The 11,769-nt window shown below is 47.5% G+C and overlaps 1 protein-coding gene across 3 annotated transcripts in view; it reads left to right on the forward strand.

Annotated features, from left to right (window-relative positions):
• Positions 1 to 2,703, forward strand: part of AXIN2 (axin 2) — a 31,028-nt gene extending 28,325 nt beyond the window's left edge. The window contains exon 10 of one of the 3 annotated variants that reach the window (XM_033090402.1): positions 1,152 to 2,641. In XM_033090402.1, coding sequence (XP_032946293.1) covers positions 1,152 to 1,278 — 127 coding nt within the window. In that variant the 3' untranslated portion in view covers positions 1,279 to 2,641. Of the gene's footprint in view, positions 1 to 1,151 lie in introns of all 3 variants that reach the window. The other 2 variants (XM_033090400.1, XM_033090401.1) reach the window with 2 other exon arrangements.
• The last annotated feature ends 9,066 nt before the right edge of the window (positions 2,704 to 11,769 follow it).

Here is an 11,769-nt window from a genome sequence, read left to right on the forward strand (position 1 = left end):
TTTCACTTTATTTAGCCTTATCTCCTATGAAAGTATTTGGCTTGCCTTCACTAAAGAAAAAAATTTAACTCTAACCAAGGGGAATTTTTTTTTTTTAAAGAAAAAAATGGAAAAAATAACCATAACCCTGCGACACAATTAAATTTTTTAAAGAGGCTGTCCCTCTCCCCCTAGGGGACTGTGAGTGGCCTTTATTGGTTGAAGGTGACAGCTTGCAGGGGCAAGTTTAATCTGACCGAGGGGTCTCCTTGCTGGGGACAGGGAAGGAAGAGGACTTCGCTTCGTTTCCTTGGGAGGGGCCCGGGAGGACAGCCATTGTTTCCCAATGGGACTCCTGAGAGAGGCCTGTCAGAGAAACTGGTCATTTGAGTCCATACAATTAAACAGCCTTAGAAGAAAGAAGGCTGGGGTGGGATAAAAGGACCCTTTAATCAACAGGCATAATGGAAGGGCCCTTAGTGTTTGACCCTGGGGGGGTGGATGAGAGAGGAGGCGGGGTCTGGGGAGAAGAGGGGCTGGTGCTGTCTGCCACCCTGGGAAGCAGGATTGGGCCGGCCTGCCTCCTGCGGTGGCTGGTCCATGGCTGTGCCCGAGACCCGCTGAAAGAGCTGGCACTTGGCACTGGAGGGTGAGAGGGACAAGAGGTGTCAGCCTCCGTCCAGACTGATGAACTAACTGAAGCCTGCCCTCCATAGGCTTCTCCAGGTTCCGGCTGGCTGAGTCTGGGGGTCTCTCTGAGGGACCCTCTTCTCGGCGGCTGCTTCAAATGAACTCCAGGCTAGCTTTGCCCTTCCCACCCATCCCCCAAAGAAAACGGGAGAGAGAAGCAGCTCTGGTCTGCAAAGTGTGCTTTTCACGATATGTGTGTCAGTGTCTGCAGTTCTGGGCTGACGACCGCAGCCTCAGAGCTGTTTGCAGGGGGAGCCCGCCCAGGCTGCAGCTCACAGGGTGCTCAGCTCTCCTCCGGAGTGACACACGACCCGCCCGTTTGTGCCCTTCGGCCCCGGTAGCCATCTGAATCCAGTAAGGGTGGAAGTTGACTGCACACCTGCTGTAGTAGAATTGTCAAGTGTCTTTTCAAGTAGACTTCAGTTCCTTTTAAAGTAGAAAATGCACGTTTACCAAGATGCTTTTTGTGTTTTCCTTTTAAGGTATTACTTCAAAAAAGCAAGCGACGAGTTCGCCTGTGGAGCGGTTTTTGAGGAGATCTGGGACGATGAGACGGTGCTCCCCATGTATGAAGGCAGGATTCTGGGGAAAGTGGAGAGGATCGACTGAGCCTCGTGGGTCTGGCTTTGGCGAACTGTGGGGCTAAAGCCCGCACGAACGGTCTCAGACGAGAGCAACCGCGATGAAACATTTTTGAAGGAAAAAACACAACAACAGTGAAGACAAAGTCGAGGGAAGAATTGGCCACTGGGCCTTGGGGAGGGTGGGGGGAGGTTGGTTTTCATTAATCACAAGCTGGGTACTGAGATAAGAAAAGCCTGAACTATTTATTGAAAACATGACCACTCTTGGCTATTGAAGAAGCTGACTGTATTTGAGAGACTGCCATACATAATATATGACTTCCTAGGGATCTGAAATCCATAAACTAAGAGAAACTGTGTATAGCTTACCTGAACAGGAATCCTTACTGATATTTATTGAACAATTGACTACCCCTATCCCCAGTTTATGGATATGCTGCTTTAAACACAGAAGGGGGGAGAGGAAGTTTTCATTGTTCTATCTAAACTTAGGAGTTGAGCTTAGGAGCGCATTAATGCTTTCTCCATTAAAAGAGGAATTATGCTCTGCCCTGCATTTCTCCAAGTGAAGATAGACTTTTTCAAATGGTGCCCTACCATTGACACATGCAAAAATTGGTGCATTTTTTTTTTTTTCCTATGCTGCTCTATTTTGTCACAAAGGTCTTGAGGTTTGACTTACGTTGCAACATCACCGCCATTTTGGGGTCATCATGTTGGATGGGGTGATCCACTGCAGAGGAGAGGAGGGTTCTCTGGGGCCCCAGATTCATCCTCGTAGCTCTCCACCAAGGCCGGGGCTTCCTAGAACCTTGTGGTTCAAAGTGTGATTGATTGAAATAATTCCTTGGAGTTGTTTTTTTCTTTTTTTAAAAATTAGTCTTTGGACCCGAACCATTCTGGAAACTACCCCCCTGCCCTGCAAAGAAGCGAACAGTGGTGGGAAGACCTAGCAGCACCCTTTCCTCCAGACACCTTCATCTTGACGTTCGGGTTTTTGTGTTAAGTTAATCTGTACATTCTGTTTGCCGTTGTTACTTGTACTATACGTCTGTATATATCGTACGACAAAAGAGTATTAATCCACTATCTCTAGTGCTTGACTTTGATTCAGTACAGTACCTGTACCTGCACGGTGTCCCACGCCGTGTATCGCCCTATATTGAGGGCTCAAGCTTTCCCTTGTTTTTTGAAAGGGGTTTATGTATAAATCTATTTTATGCCTTTTTATTACAAGTCTTGTACTCAATGACTTTTGCCATGGCATTTTGTTCTACTTATACTGTAAATTATGCATTATAAAGAGTTCATTTAAGGAAAATTACTTGGTACAATAATTATTGTAATTAAGAGATGTAGCCTTTATTAAAATTTTATATTTTTCAAAACCTTGGCCTCGTATTCGAATCTCCGGGGTGGGAGCAGGGCAGAGGCAGCCTTTCGTTTGTGAACACCTGTGTTTGCTTTCTCACTGGCTCGAGCCCACCTCTGATGGGCCTTGAGCTCTTCTTACCCGGTATGGACCGGCCCGGGGGTTTTGAATAAACGATTTCACCTGGACGCTGGCTGAGGATTTTCTTGTAGTGGAACATTCCCTCTGATGTCCTCTTTCTACCATCTACAGTCAGCCTCTTCCTCCCAGGCGGGAATCTCCCCTCCAGCCAGGTAAGGACAGGTGATAAGGGGCTGATACGGGGTCCTCCCAGGAGTATTTGCGTTTTAGTCGGTGTCTCAGAGGCGAAAAGCCTCTCAGAAAATGGTGGATCTGGACTGTCCAGGGGGGCCAATGAACCCGAGCTCAGTGCTAACCAGCCACCGTCCCAGTGGCTGGCTGGCCCTCAGTGGACTACTTCAGTGAGGGCCTGCGCTGGAAAGGTGGCAGGAACAGACAGGTGGTTCAGGAAGGGGGGACAAAAGGGGTTTCTGCGCCAAGCTGTAGACAGTTTGATACCTGTGGCCGCGGAAGTTGGTGGGTAGTTCTCTGAACAAAAATGCACCCTCCCGGTGTGCTGGAGCACTCGATGCCAGGCTGTATTTCAGATCTGGGAGAGCAGGTCTATTTTTGAAGGAGTCCTATGATGAACCGGTTTTAGAAATAAAGGGTCTGTGATGGCACTTGGACTTGACTTCTTTTGTGCTGAGTTTTCCTGAGGTGAGGCCTGAAGCGGATCTGGTTGGCTTTTTGTTCTGCTGCAAACTGGCGTGAGGCTGACAGGTTAAAAAGTAAGGCCAAGTCCTGGCTGTGTGGGGCTAGGGACTGGCTTGAACTTGACAGTCTCAATGTGGCAGTGTCATGAGGCACCTGGGGAGGCTGCTGGGGGAGTAGGTAAGGGTATGTGGGAGTCAGACACCAGGCTGCAAAATTCCTTGATGTTGGTGCTAATGATGCAGCTTGCTGCACCCTTCCTCTCCCGGCTGGAATATGGGGGCTCCCAGCAGGGGTTATCCCAAACCCATTTCCAGAATGCAAAACTGTTCCAATCCAAAAGGATGCAACCTGCTGTGTGTGCCTGTGGTGGGGATGGGAGGTTAATGGCTTTTAAAGTTCAAACCTTTTGATTCATCCAGTGAGAATAATGAGGTGAAACAGACTTGGGGCACAGACAAACCCGGGTTCAATCCCTGCGTGCCACTCCTTTCAGGGGTGGGGGGTGTTCCGTGGGCATCGGTGAGAGAAAGCTGGACTGGTGATCACATGTTGGTGTCTCTTCTAAGAGCGCCTGTTTCTCTGCCGCTCTCATTTTAGCAATCAGGTGCTCTTCACCTGGCGCGTGGGTGGGCTGCTGGGATGTGGTCCCTACGTTGTTTGTGGAATCACTTGTGCCTTCCTCGGAGTAGAGGTACTATAGTTTCATTAGAGTCTTAAAGGGATCTATGATTCAAAAGAAAAAGCTAAAACATGGCTTGCACTGTGAGTGCTTTCTTCCCTGTGCCCAAATCATTTAAGACCCAGCTCTTCCAGAAACCCTCCCCTCCCTCCAGTCCCTTGGGTCTCAACTGGAAGCTGGTGATACGTAGCCACCCACCCCAGACCCCCAGACTGGCCAGGACCTGTGCATGTCCAGCCTCTCCTGGTGACACCTGTGCACGGCGGCGTGTCTCACTGCCCCAGTCCTCGTCAATCCTCCCCGTTGGAAGCCCCAGCTTCAAATTGGATTCACCTACTTAGCCCTCATCTCCTAGGCACTTCACGTGCTCTGGCCTTAGTTCTCTGTTAACCAGCTAATCAGAGGTGAAGCACAGACTGGGTTCACTTCAGAATTCACTTCAGGCTGTGTCTCGTTGGAGAGCCACAGTTTCCTCATGTGTTGAGGATAAAAATGGTGCTTACTTTCGAGGATTGCCGTGACGGTGAAATGAGGTGGTGTAGCATCTGAGCCAGGGTCTCAGGACTGCTTACTGCTCCATCCTCACTACCTGTATGATTAGCTCGGCCTGTGGAAATTCCGCACATCCCCGCCCCCTTTCCTGCTGCAACACCTGGCCTCTGGCATCCTGCTTCTCTTGCTCCTGGTATAGAACCAAGAAGGTGGGGGGCAAACAACCTGGCAAGCTGCTTGATTTGGAAACAGATTTTTAGCTAGAGCTGATCTTTGGCCCCAAAGTGTCTTACATTTTTCTTTATTTAGTCCTTGTAGAATATTTGGAAATTCTATGTGGACTCTTATCTAAGGTGACAGTTCGGGTACAAGGGCTTGAAATGTGGGGTTTTGGAAAAAGGGTCCTGTTTTACTCTCCCTGCACCCCAGAACATGTTGGGACTATAACCATGCTGTCAAAATAAAGGAAATTGGCAATTACCCCAAAGAAAATGTTCCAGTCTATTTGTATTATTAGGTAAGATTTTTTTCTCCTTGTTTTGGTAAAGAAAAATGTCCCTCTTTTCTTACCATTAGCAAAGTATTTGGTTGTACAGAAACTCCCCAAATTACATAGACGGGTCAAAAGAGTGATTTACACTTTCCTTAACTATTATTTCACCTTATCAACCACACTTTCTAAAAATCTGATATGAGAGTGAGCCTCTACTGTACTCTATGACTTGTCCTAGGAAGTGGGTGGCAGTGACTTGGTTTAAACACAACACACACACACACCCACCCACACACACACACACCCCAAAATGCCTTCAAAAACTTCAAAAACACAAAAGTTTTTGAAGGCATTTTGGTGAATGCTGGCTCTTAACCAGAGACGTGTGTGTGTGTGTGTGTGTGTGTGTGTGTTGGGAGAGCAGTGCTTTAGAAAGGATCTGCCACAGAAAGAACAGTTCCCTGAGCACGAGGCCCTTCACGTCCACAGTGCCCAGTTATGAAAACGCAAATAACCGGTGGTCCATCCACGCTGACCTGTTAGTTCCCCTAAAGTGCTCTCTGCTGCTCAGAGCCTTTGCACATGCTGTTCCCTGTGCTGGACACACCCCCTCCACAGCCCTTCCTAAGGTTGTCTCCTTTTCAGTCTTCAGGTTGTGACTTACATGTCAGAGTTCTTCCTTGACCGCTAGATCCACAAGTGGCCTCACCTAAATCTCTCCACCTCCATCACAGAACTTTCTCCATTCTTTTACAGCGCGTTCTAATTTGTAGCCATACAATAATTATTTAATTGCACACTTATTCTCCCATGAGGCGGGGAGTAAATATGCTTTTATTCACCATTGCGTATAATGGTTGGCACCCGGCATAGTGGTTGGCACCTGGTAGTCACTCAATATTTATGGACTTGAAGCAAAATAAAATAAAAATTATCCATAGCAGCATTAACTAAAATTAAGATAACTACTATTAACTCTTTGCAGCACCCTTCTAGGTTAAAATACACACACACACACACACAGGACCATATAGTATACACAATTTTGCAATCTGCATTTTTTCACTCAATAACAGGTCTGTCATTGGCATATTTCAATATCAATAAATATTTTCTATATCCTTCTACACCATGACTTAAATGTATGGCTAAACTATTATTTATGTAACTGATTAGTTATGGTTGGACATTTCTATAGTTTCCAAATTCTGCAATTAAAGTCACATTGTAATGAAATCTTTAAAGCTAAACACCTCCTCAGTATTCAAAGCTAAAGAGTCTTTAATTATTAGGAAGAAGGTGTTTCATGGAGACCTGCTGGGTCAAGGTCCTTTTTAGGGCTTTGGCCACATCCTGCCAGACTGTCTGAGGCAGTGGCTTATTGCACATGGTTGACACCCAGGCCCTGGCTGTGCCATCAATTTAAATCTCAATCCTGGATATTCAAGGCTCTTCCCCCATCTGAGCGAAGCCTGCCTTTCTGGTATTATTTCCACTTACAAGCTGGGTAGCCTTGAGCAATGAATTTCCCTCTACCTGGGTTTGCCTCTTTGTAAGATGAGGATATTCATAAATGTCCTTCACGGGGCTGATGAAAGTCACTAAGGTGTGCACAGTTCTTAGAACCGAGCCTGGCCCATGAGAAGAGCCTTGTACTTGTCAGCTGCTATTATCGCCACCGATCCCGCCGGGTCGTCTTCATGCCTGACTTTACTCAGCCTTTCTCCCTCCTTTCTGTCACCTGTGTCATGCAAAGCCACGCACGTAACCGTGCTTCTCCCTCCCTTTTCCCAGGCTTCCTGCTCAGAACCCCAGTGGACTCTGGCGTTCTCGGGTGCTCAGCCTATGCTCACTTACACTATATTTTCTTTTTGCTCCCCTGAAGAGTAAGCCACGTTGAGAACAAGGCCTGTGGCTCAGACCTCGATGTATATGAGCTTTGCAGAGAGTCACCCTGAGTGATACAGAGCGTGCCAGGTAAAATTCATCCAGATATCCCGTGACCACACCACCCTCCTTAACCCAACGTCTGACTTCGCTCCATCTTCCCACACTGGACTTTGGCCCAAATTATGTTGTTAGGAACCCCTGTCGCTGAGCCTCTCATGCTGTTTGTATCAGACATTGTGCAGGGAGAGGATGAGGGGATGACCCGATGGCCATGGGGGTTGAAAGTTGGCTTTCTCTCCTACCCTCTCCCACTAGGGTTGCCAGATTTAGCAAATCAAAATACAGGATGCCCAGTTAGTTTGAAATGTCAGATAAACAATGAATAATTTTTTTATTATAAGTATATCCCCATGCAATAGTTGGGCCATACTTATTCTAGAAAAATGTCTGTGTATTTGAAATTCAAAATTCACTGGGCATCTGACATTTAATCTGGCCACTCTAGTTATGGCGTATGCTGTGAATTGCCCGTTCAGCCTTCCTTTTTTTCCCTTCTAACTTGTGCTTTCTTGTACTGCAGAGACTGGACAGCTAAACGCTGCATTCTCCAGACTGCTTTATGTCTAGATGCAAAACGGGTTCTGCCATGTAGGTTTGCTCACTGAGAGGCAGAGGTATCTTCCTTTGGCTCTGGTCTATGGACCAGAAAAGTCATGGAGATAGCAGGGCTTATGACAGCTACATGAGCATCTGTCCCCAGCTCCTTGGGTACCAAGGGGTGTGGAGCTGGGAGGGATGGCCAGACACCCCACTGCAGTGTCCAGCCTCTGCTCCTGGATATGCAGTGACGGTGGCTGCTTCCTGAAAATAGGGCCATGCCTCAGGCAGCATTACCCACAAACACTCCTTGGGCAGGTGAGCTCTGCAGGCTTTCCGAAGTCATGTCCAAAGGCTCAATCTATTCCATTTGTTAACTCCTTAAACAAATTTACAAATCTCATAGCCTGTACTAATTCAATTTCTGTGTTAGTTTGAGAGAAGCTATAAAGAAGCCCCACAAACGGGAGAGTTTGGAAGAGCAGAAAGATATTGTCTCACAATTCTGGAGGCTGGAAGTCCAAACCCAAGGTATCGGCAGGGCGCGCTCCCTCTGGAACTTGTAGGGGGAAGAGCCTTCCTTGCCTCTTCCAGTATCTGGTGGCCCCAGATCCCTAGGCTTGTGACTGCATGAGTCCAACCTTCCCAAGCTGTCTTTTCACACAGTCTTTCCTTTGTACATGTCTGTGACTGTGTCCACGTTTCCCCTTTTTATAAGGACATCAGTCATATTGGATTAGGGACCATCGTAATGACCTCATCTTAACCTTGTTACATCTGCCAAGACCCTATTTCCAAATAAGGTACTAGGTGTTAGGACTCTACCTTAATGTTTTGGGGGACACAATTCCACCTATAACAGATGTCTAGAGTGGTGTCTCTCTACGGACTGTTAAATTGTGGCCCCTATCATTTTGTCTGTCCTAACACAAAAAGAAACGCACAGATGTTTCCAAGAGAAAATCTTCAAGCGTCACCTCAAGGAGAAACTTGCCGTGTCCACGTACGAGACCTCTGCAGTCCCCTGCCCTCCAGTGATGACATCTGCCCTGCCTGCCTCCCTTTATAGACCTGAGGGACTAAGCCAGCTTTTCATGGGCACACTCTGTCCTCCCTACTCCACACACCTCTGCTTTTCCTTTCCACTCAGTCTGAGGCAAACTGGAAAATCCAAGTTGGCCAAGTCTTTGCCCACCTGAAGAGGAAGTGGGATCTGAGCCTTTTTCTCTAGGCTCCAGGTAAAACAGGTGGAAAGCAGGACATGCAGTCGTCTCTTCAAAAGCTATCTTGGCTACCAGGACATAAAACCCTGAAATACGTCATTGGGCGAAATTGTGGAATTTCTGTCTCCAAAGATTTCCAGGTGGAGAAAGCCAGTGTACCTCCGGTAGCTTTGAGATGTCTTCTGGCCCAGAGGCTCCATCCTTGACCAGATGAGTTGTCCAAATCTCTTCCTCTCTAAGATTCTGAGTTTGGCACAGGCCAGTGAGGGTAATTCCGCCATGTTTTCCCAAGGGAAAGAATCAGCTACCTGGTCACTGGGGGTGGTGCTGTCTGACTGACTTTCAGGGAAGGATTTCTGTCCTTGCAGGGACCTTCCTTGGTAAAGTGAATCTCAGCTCCCACCCCTAACCAGGCAGTGGAGTGGGAGGCTGGGTATTGATTTCCACGAGGGTAAAGTCTTGTGCAATAATCAATTGTATAAATGATTTGTGAATCGTTGTCAAGCCCTTGGCAGACTGAAGACAGCAAGAAGCAATTAGTCTTCTGATCAACATGGTTTGTCCACATAAAAGGTTTGGACTAAAGTGTCCTCCAGATGACACCCACTTCTTGGCATGCCTGAGATGGCCACAGGCCTTTGTTGTTTATTCATCCTGCCCAAAAAAGCTCAGGGGGTGAGAGGAGGGGGAGGGGCACAGCTGCTATCCATCTGAGCCCTATTCCCTCAGCAGTGCCAGGCTCAGGGGGAACCATGGCCTCAGCTTCCAGACCAGCCCCCCACTGCCATGAGAGGCAGAGACCCCTCCCAGCCTCGCTTTAAGGGGCAGGACAGCTTCAACCACCTGCTTCCCAGTTGGCCAGAGGCCAATTATCCAGACTGAGGGATAGCCAGGTCTCCAGAATAAGGGACAGAGAGATGGTGAGAAAATGAATTAAATGAAAGAGTGGATTATGAGAGTAAAAGGTTGTCTTGTAAAGTGTTTGACATGAGCGCATAGAAGTTTATTTTATCTCTAATTGGTATTTTTTTCCTGACCACAAAAAAGCCATGAAAAAAAATTTGAAAAATACATAGAATTACACAAAAAGCAAAGAAACCAACCTGTCATCCTACTACCCAGAGATACCAATGGATAATATTTTGGTATATTTCCTTCCAGTATATTGCATAGTCTCTTGCTCATACTCTAAGCATCTCATAATTTTGCGGATAAATCCCTACCAGTGTGAAGACTTTCCCTGTCTCAAGCAGACTTTGTGGCCATTTTAGCCAACCGCCCTGGTCACTGTGTAGACCTGCCTCAATTCTTCCACCTGTATCTCTTTTTCCCACAGGAGGCATAGCACAGCCTCTCCTCCTTGGAGACAGGCTTGACCCAGGATAGTCTCCTGCCTCCCCCAGGAACTGTACAATACACTTCCGGACTGAGAAGAAATGGCTTGGAATTCTTGCCCTGCTCTGCCCTGTCCCCTGCCTATTGGGAGGTACTACCTCTTGATTCGTTTGCTGCTGGCCTGGTTCCATTTTTTCTCACCACCCACCTTTGTACATCTAATGAGGTCTCATTACTTGTCCTGGTTTATCGCCACCCTTTGTGCCCACAACACAGTGTCTTCCTGAAAACCTCCATTAATGACACCAGTTAGGTTTGTTTTTGCAGTGGTCCTCTGGCCCAGCATCCAAGATAATAGCATCTGATAATAGCATCTTGGTTTTCCTTTGGAGAACACCCCTCAGCTATAAAAATGGCACACGATCTGGCCAATTACTATATTCTACCACTTTGGCTACCATGATTGGTTCAGGGATGAGCATGTGACTTAAGTTGGTCCAATGAGAGTTAGCCCTGGGACTTTGTTAGGAATTCTGAGAATGAGGTGCTCTCTTTCTATTGCAGCTTCTAAAATGGTAGACTAAATCCTGGAGCTTCTGAAGGCCACCACAGGGACAGCACTCACCTGGGGTTGAAGACAACAAAGAAAAATGCAGAGCCACAAGATAGAGGGGCAGGGGCAGAGAGAAAGATTGACCAAGTTCTGATGACATCACTTGGATCCTTAGATTCAACTGCCCAAAAGCCCAGCCTTTTGAGTCAATAAATCCTGTCATCTCTTTTTACCTTAAGTCAAAGTGACTTGGGTTTTTGTTACATTCAACCAAAAGAATTCTGACTAATAAAACAGCTCCTGTCCCTGGGTAGGGTGGGAGAGAGCTGTTCTCGAGGCCAGTTTGGATGTCAGAGAGCTTAAGTTCTTGGATGTTCAGGTACACCACACATCACATGGTCCGAAATGGGGAGAGAGTTAAGGCGGGAAACTGGCTGTGGAGTGATGAAGAGTTGCTTCAAGTTCAAGTTATGGAGGATGCCATGTTTAGATTCTCACAACCAAAGGCTTAGGGTATATAATGGCCTTTATTCAAAGTGACTCTTGGGACCTAAGTCCACTTTCATTCTTCTCTGTTGAATGTCCTCATCACCAATGTTTCCAGTACCTACTGCGAGCTACTATATGCCTGAATGGGGGGGTTGGAGGGGGACACAGACGGTGAAGACATGGCCCCCACCCAAGAGAAGCACTGGTTGAGACATTATAATTCAGTGTGGGAAGCTGCCTGAATAAAGCTTGTCTGCAGACCAGGGGACGGCCACCTCTGCTTGGGCTCCCTAGAGGAAAGTCGCTCTGGGCTGAGATGGAAAGCGTCCCAGGAATTCATCAGGAGAATAGTGGAAGGGCAATCCTGGGGGAGGGAACCACTTTGGCCAAGGCAAGAAGGTGGGAAAGAAGAGGTGAGCGTAGAGGCTATAAAGTAGGGCAGGTGGCAAAGGGGACCTTAGCCTCTTCCAGGTGGGGCTGTACCCCAATTGAGGGTGGGAGTCGACTGTTCTGGGAGAAGCTTATCCTGGAGGAGACATGGGGGGGCCTGACCCAGCAGCCGCCGCCTAAGCAGTCCTCACGTCTCTCCTGCCCCCCTTTTCCTCCTCTCCCCCAT

This window comes from Rhinolophus ferrumequinum, chromosome 21 (genome assembly GCF_004115265.2).
Source record: "Rhinolophus ferrumequinum isolate MPI-CBG mRhiFer1 chromosome 21, mRhiFer1_v1.p, whole genome shotgun sequence".
NCBI classification, from domain to species: domain Eukaryota; kingdom Metazoa; phylum Chordata; class Mammalia; order Chiroptera; family Rhinolophidae; genus Rhinolophus; species Rhinolophus ferrumequinum.